General features: G+C 44.3%; 1 protein-coding gene and 1 long non-coding RNA gene across 2 annotated transcripts; both read left to right on the forward strand.

Annotated features, from left to right (window-relative positions):
• The first annotated feature begins 377 nt into the window (after positions 1-377).
• Positions 378-2,954, forward strand: LOC123148900 (probable GABA transporter 2). Its single transcript, XM_044568424.1, has 4 exons — positions 378-1,240; positions 1,351-1,448; positions 1,610-1,796; positions 1,948-2,954. Exons 1-4 carry the CDS (start codon positions 856-858, stop codon positions 2,703-2,705), a joined length of 1,428 nt encoding a protein of 475 aa, XP_044424359.1. The 5' UTR covers positions 378-855; the 3' UTR covers positions 2,706-2,954.
• Positions 2,955-5,010: 2,056 nt separating this feature from the next.
• On the forward strand, positions 5,011-7,342 carry LOC123100557 (uncharacterized). Its single transcript, XR_006448431.1, has 3 exons — positions 5,011-6,427; positions 6,802-6,915; positions 7,016-7,342. It is a non-coding gene; the product is annotated as an uncharacterized lncRNA (long non-coding RNA).
• The last annotated feature ends 124 nt before the right edge of the window (positions 7,343-7,466 follow it).

Genomic DNA, 7,466 nt, shown 5'->3' on the forward strand with positions numbered 1-7,466 from the left:
CTATAAATCATCGACAATTGATATGGACCAAGGGGGGGTAGTTTAATCATAACCAAATCACCCTAAAATTTCAGGATTACACAAACGTTAATTGCCAGAGATAGAGATTACCATATCCTTTGTAAGCTTATATGAATAATAAGAAATGCGTTGAAGAATATCCCCTAAATGCTCTTCTTATTTTACATTACACTTTTGGTAGCTACTAAAATGCCGATAAACAACGTAGGACAAGCCAAGAAAGGAAGCATTCATTTACGTCAGTATACCATATATAAATAAATAGCGAGAAACAACTCATGCATATCCCACCAAATGCGTGTATTTATACTACTACTTGTACGTATGGGAGTCACCAAGTGTTGTCGTCTTGCTCCCCGGTCCCGGAGAGGATTGGCCACCGGTGGATAGATAGATATGGGCAGAGAGTTGTGTGGCACGGCACGCATGCAGATGCCGGCAGGCAGCAGCTCCTTGGGTAGCTCCGTCTAGTTTGACCTTCTTCTTCTTCCTCCTCCCTTTCCCCTGCAAATTGAGCGAGAAAAGTAAACAGGAGAGGGTAGGGGAGCTCCCCCGGCGTTGACTTGGCGTCTGCCCGCCTGCCTGTCCGGATCTGTGGTATCCCGCGGCTCAACGGCAGGCCACATGATCCAGCCTACAGTCCAGCAAGAACACGGGAGGGCAAATTAATCTGCAGCAAGTAGTAGCAGCCACGATCTCCCCGAGATCCCGCGCCATTAATCCCGCCCCACACCTTCCTTCTCCTCCTCCCCACGCATGCGCTGCTCGTAGTGCAAGCGCCTAATCTGACGCCGCCGCGACCGATCGAGAGTCTTGACCGGCGGGGAGGGGTCGATGGATCCGAACATGGCCGGGCACACCGGGGACAGCCCGTTCCTGCTCTCGCCGTCCACGGGGCGCGCCATGACCCCCTCCGCGTCCTACGACGGGAAGCCGGCGGCGGCGGAGGCGGGGGACGCCGGGGCGGAGTTCGTGCTGGAGTCCAAGGGCACGTGGTGGCACGCGGGGTTCCACCTCACCACGGCCATGGTGGGCCCCACGGTGCTCACGCTGCCGTACGCGCTCCGGGGCATGGGCTGGGCGCTCGGGCTGTCGGCGCTCACCGCCGTCGCCGCCGTCACCTTCTACACCTACTACCTCATGTCCCGCGTGCTCGACCGCTGCGAGGCCGCCGGCCGCCGCCACATCCGCTTCCGCGAGCTCGCCGCCGACGTCCTCGGTACGCACGTTGCTTTAATTATTGCCATTAATGCGGTGGTAATAATCGTGGACCAAGTATAATGGGCGGCGTGAATGATGTGCTGTTTTGGATGGGTGTGGTGTGGGTAGGGTCCGGGTGGGTGTTCTACGCGGTGGTCACCGTGCAGACCGCCATCAACGCCGGCATCACCATCGGCAGCATCCTCATCGCCGGCAACTGCCTCCAGGTAAACATACTCCTACAAAGTACAATAAAATGGTGGCAGGAACAGATCGTGTGAAAAAGCACAATAAAATGTTGTAGAGAAACAAAATGTTTACCAAGCTATGTGCCTAACTGATATGTCTGTTGCACCTTGCCTGGACGTGTACATATCAACGAGTGCAGATTATGTACGAGAGCTTGGCGCCGAATGGTACCCTGAAGCTGTACCACTTCATCATCATCGTCGCCGTCGTGTTGTCTCTCTTCTCGCAGATGCCGTCATTCCACTCGCTGCGGTATATCAACCTCGGGTCCCTGGTCCTAGCCTTCGGCTACACCATCCTCGTCTCCGGCGCGTGCATTCGGGCAGGTATGTGCAAACACCGACCGATGATCGTGCGTGCGTTACATGTTTATTACGTCTATGTTGTACTTGGTGTTACATGAAAAAGAACTAGGAAGAAGAAAAGTTTTTTTGTTTGAGATAGACTTGGTCAATCTTAGATCTGAATTTTTGACAGGTATGATGAGCAATGCTCCGGTGAAAGATTACTCGCTGAGCCCATCAAAGTCCGGGAAGATGTATGACGCCTTCCTCTCCATCTCCATCCTCGCCACCGTGTTCGGCAACGGCATCCTGCCCGAGATCCAAGCCACCCTGGCGCCGCCGGCGGCAGGGAAGATGGTGAAGGCGCTGGTGCTGTGCTACACTGTGGTCTTCTTCACCTTCTACCTATCGGCCATCTCCGGCTACTGGGCCTTCGGCAACAAGGTGCAGTCCAACGCGCTGCAGAGCCTGATGCCGGACTCGGGGCCCTCTCTGGCACCGACATGGCTCCTCGGCCTTGCCGTCGTGCTCGTCCTCCTCCAGCTCCTGGCCATTGCGCTGGTGTACTCGCAAGTGGCCTACGAGATCATGGAGAAAGGGTCGGCCGACGCGGGCCACGGGAGATTCTCATGGCGGAACCTGGCGCCGCGGGTGGCGCTGCGGACCTTGTACGTTGCGGCGTGCGCATTTGTGGCGGCGGCGCTGCCGTTCTTCGGTGACATCGTGGGCGTGGTCGGCGCCTTGGGGTTCATCCCGCTCGACTTCGTGCTCCCCGTCGTCATGTACAACATTGCGTTGGCCCCGCCTAAGAGGTCGGCGGTGTATGTAATCAACGTGGCGATCATGGCCTTGTTCACCGGTGTTGGGATCATTGGCGCCATTGCGTCCGTGCGGAAGCTTGTGCTCGACGCCGGACAGTTCCAGCTGTTCAGTGACCATGTCATCAGCTGAATTATTTTCTTGCCGCATATGTAGAACATTTTATCATTTTTAGGGGAATTTCTTGTTATAGCTCAGGTAAAGTAGGCCGGTCAAAGCCCATCAACTACACAAACTGTGTCATCAAATATATGGTTCCGTGTTACAATATGCCGAATATTTGTCTGAGCAACACCGAAAGAAATTCTGGTATATCTGTGTTTCTGTAATTGGCTCAAAAAATGATTTGACAACTATAAATATTCATGGTCTCTCAGCAAATAACCTAAAAAGGCAGCAAATCACGTGGTTCTATTTTGTTTTTGTTTTTGTTTTTATTAGGTATTTTTGTTGCATCCCTGATCAGATCCAGCTACACAGACTCGTTTCGAAACAATGGAATAATTGCTAAGCATCATAATATCACATCACATCACAATCTACGCAGGGGCAAAAGACCTTGCACCAGTTGCAGACAATAACGACATGAATCATGATGAACTTCACTGCACATAAAGAACACATGAATAACTACATATGTTGGAAATGGGTCCAGCTTACAGTATCCAAAAATTATTTTTGGTCTAGGACTCATGGCGCCCTGATTTTGCGAAAACACAAAAGCAATATTTTGAAATTTAAAAAAAACTCTGGAAAGAAAACCCTAGTGATGTACACCACATCTCCATCATTTTTCATGATGAAAATATGTTTTGATGAAAATTACCGCCAAAGATCATGTATTTCTAGCTCATGCACTATTTACTACTCCCTCCGTCTTTCAAAGAGTGTACTTCCAACTTGGTAGGAGGGTCAAAATATCTCAAAATTTGACCGAGTTTGTGCAAAAATATATCAATATTTGTGAAACCAAATAGGTATATGATGAAAATATATTTTATCATGAATCTAATGCTACTATTTGATGGCATAAATATTGATGTATTATTGTATAAATATGGCCAAACATTAAATTTTCTGACTTTTCAACAAAGTTGAAAGTACACCCTTTCAAAGACGGAGGGAGTACACCATATATTTTTGTGCAGCTCACACCAAAGCATATTTCATCATGAGATTTTACAGAAATTTAGTATACATTTATATGTTCATGCGTAATGTTTTTTTAAATCTTTTGAAACTTTAAAAATAGGATTTGGTATTTTCAAAAGACAGACTCCATGGAGCTCGGGAGCAAGAAACTCACGCTCAGTTGCCACTTCTTCAAGATAACAAAAATGGTGGACCAAACGGTTTATATATATGGCGAGCAACCATGAACACATAAAATTGTTGGTTTAATGCTCTGATGCTATTGATAGGAGTAAAATTATTTAATGGTCTGATGTTGAAAAACTGCACTTCTAAGGTCAAGTTTCAGTGGAATAAACTTTTAAAGCAATAGTTTAATTCGGAGCTCAGGCTCATCTACATTTGGCGAACAGTAAAATCAAAGCAAATATGAAAAATATAAAAAAAATTGGAAGTTTTTTGCATGAAAGATGCTTGAGTGCGCCAGGTGCATGCAAAAATTCGGGGGCAAACAACATTCGAGGAGCTCATGCAAAAAAGACAAAATGGGCTATGAACAGTGTGTTTTTTAAACTTTCTCACAGGCCCAAAATTTGTCTTTTTTGCCACAAGCTCCTCGAATGTCCAAATTAAACCAAATTTGGCATATGAATCACGCATTCGACTTTCTTGCACCCAAATAAATATATCATATTTTTTGTTTTTTTTCTATTTATTAACAATTTTATTGTCCACACCCGGGACCATCTGGACCTGGGTGCAGAAACGCAGTGTACCTTTTAAAGTGGCGTCACCTAGTAATGACATGAGTAAATACTCCTACCACTCATGTAGGTTGGATTAGTTCAATATAAAGTCCAGTGATGTCGTCGCCAGTTTCATCGCGGAATGAAGAAGTGCAACCTTTTGAAACATGGCGACCACGAAAAATTATAGTTCCGCCCCATTTAGCAAATAGTATTGCATTAAAAAAAACATTCAGAAACATATAAATTCATGACATTGTGCTTGATTGTAGAGACTAACTCCGAGCGAAAATTGTCACAATGTCCATATGGCGAACAACATAGGCATTCCATATACCACACAATTACTGATTGTTCTCTTACTTGATAAATGACAACTACAAGGAAAAATGGGATCATAAAGAATAACACATAAATATAGATAAGTTAAGCGTCACATCTATAATACCTAAATAGTTGATCCCCACTACCTGATTTCTCTGCCCTCTCGTGCGTCCACGTCATCTTAATTTTTTTCAGCCGTTTGATTGACCATAAGTGGCCAAGATCTGCAGCGACAAGTTTCCCCCGTGTTCGCTGGATGTCCCTCCCGTTCGCTCCTCCTTCCACGACCCCACGGAAGCGGAAGGGAAGCTTTTCTCCAATCGAAACGTCAGCGACGGAATCCCTCCTCATAATCTGGTCGCCCCGACTTCCAACCCCATCTCTTTCTCCCCAAACGGCACAAATACCACGGGGCAATGGAAGAAACTGAGCCCAGCCACCTCTAGGTTTTGCATTCGCCACCGGGATGAGATCTGCTGGCTATAGCAGCGATGACGGCTACGGCGGGGCAAAGGCAGGATCTAGAGGATGGGTACGCGGGACTTATCTGAAAGGTCAATGCTTTCGATTTTAATTGTTACTCTGGCACCTTCAATCGGTGATCTCCGTTGCCAAGGCTCCTCTTTTCTGGGTGGATCTGCATCGGCATGTAAGGTCTGGACATTGAGATGATCCCGATGGATCAATCAAATACATATGGATCAGTCAATTATCCGTATTCTTCCTCCTCCTATTGGTATTGGATTTATTTTCATGATTCATTGCGTGTTATTGGCATCATCTCAAATGTCTCCACCGTAAAGAACTCTATCTCTGCGTGAAGGACAAGTTCCCCTACCCTTATTTGGCATTCGCCCATGAGCAGGTTAATCCCTGATTATATATACTAAATTGATCTCCCCATGAGCAGGTTAACCCCCGATTATATATACTAAATTATCGTGCCACTGATTTGCTTCATGCATCTCTTTACACTTATAAAAATTATAGGCTTGACGAAATTTGGAATTCTGATCTACAGGTGGCCCGCCTCAGAATCTGTTGCAGCAATAAGAAAAAGTGCTCGCCACTTTCTACCAGCAAGCATGATGCATCTCAATCTCAGGCTCTCTCACGTACAAAGAAGTAATGATTTTACTTTTTTGTCGGGTGTCCACCATCACTTGAGCTGTAACCACTTGAATGGCTGCCTTCAGCCAAGCTACATTCTACGATGACCGACTACTGCTGGATTATTAGGTATTTATAGTGTTTTAATTGGTTATGTCAGTTTTTTTATCGTTGATTGGTGATCTTCAGTGCTCTTCTCTTCTAGCATCAGTCAAGCTGACTCGATTCGCTGTAGGAGTAGATTGAGGAGCTTCTCTAGTCGTGGTTTACTCTGATTTGTTCGTTAGTAGCTATCCTCTCATGGCTTACTCTGAATTGTTTGCAAGGTGCTTGATGGAAGGATCGTCTAAGCAAACATTTCGTTCTTTTGTACCATGGTTTCAAGGTGGAATTAGAATAGAATTTCTGCTTAAGCCTCGGATTCCTTGATGTTATGCAGATATATGGAACACATAGATTCATCATGAAGCAAACACATCGAAGATTTGCTTTAGGAGAGGACTGTGTGCTGTCAGAAGTTGTGATAATCAAGTGTTACAGATGGTAAGAGCATGTGGACCATTGTACATGCACCAATAAAATGCAGTCATACTATACTTCAGTATTTCTTAATTTGTTATGCAAACAAGAAACCTCTTGAGAAAGAATCTAATTTTTACGCACCTTGAGATCCTAGAGATTGTTGTTTAACACTGAATTTATAGTTGTTGTTTTGCAATAGAAGTTGACATTTGAATAGGATCTTTTGTGCTGCGAGAATAGCTGATGCTATATCTACTTCACAAAAAAATTGACTTGAAGTACTAAAGATGATGTCCTTTCATACAGGGTCATAATTCTCACAATACACTAATATTATGTCATTATTATCGTTGTACTGTGTCTTCCTTATATGGAATACATCTCATGCCTTATAGGATTGGTTTGCTGCTTCAGAGTGACAATATTTGCCATGTTCGGGTGTAACTATATTGGAGATAAAACATGATGGCACCTTGACAATTGAGGTATTCGACAAGCTCTTCTCTATGGTAAATGACTGCTTATTTCGTATTACATAATTTTTGCAGAAATCATACTGCTTTGCTTTTGGCCAGAAATTGCTTATTTCGTATTACATATTTTTTGCAGAAATCTTGGTGTTGTATTGGCTTACTTGCCTTTCCATCTGAACAATTTTCTCCTGCTGGTCCTCCCTAAAAGCATATTCGTATATCTGTACAAGAATTAACTTATTCAACATTTTAAATATAAATACCAGTATTCCATTGTAACTTCAATTGATGCCATATTTCATTTTCATTTATCCATGCGCACTTTTTTTTGAAGCTACAAATAAAAGGCAGAACGTCCCGCAGCAATGCGCGGGGTATCATCTAGTACCAACAAATGAGCAATGCCAAAATATCCGAGAGAACACTAGTAGAGACCTCTTGTACTCTAGAATCTTATATTTATTTAGACCTATGATGCGCTCTATAAATATTTTGTCGAGATATTTGATATGTAAATATTTTATAGGTTTGTGTTAACGTATTAATGTATATTACCAAGGAACATAATACATACATATAAAATATAA

Source organism: Triticum aestivum, chromosome 1B, assembly GCF_018294505.1.
Source record: "Triticum aestivum cultivar Chinese Spring chromosome 1B, IWGSC CS RefSeq v2.1, whole genome shotgun sequence".
Classification (NCBI taxonomy): Eukaryota; Viridiplantae; Streptophyta; class Magnoliopsida; order Poales; family Poaceae; genus Triticum; species Triticum aestivum.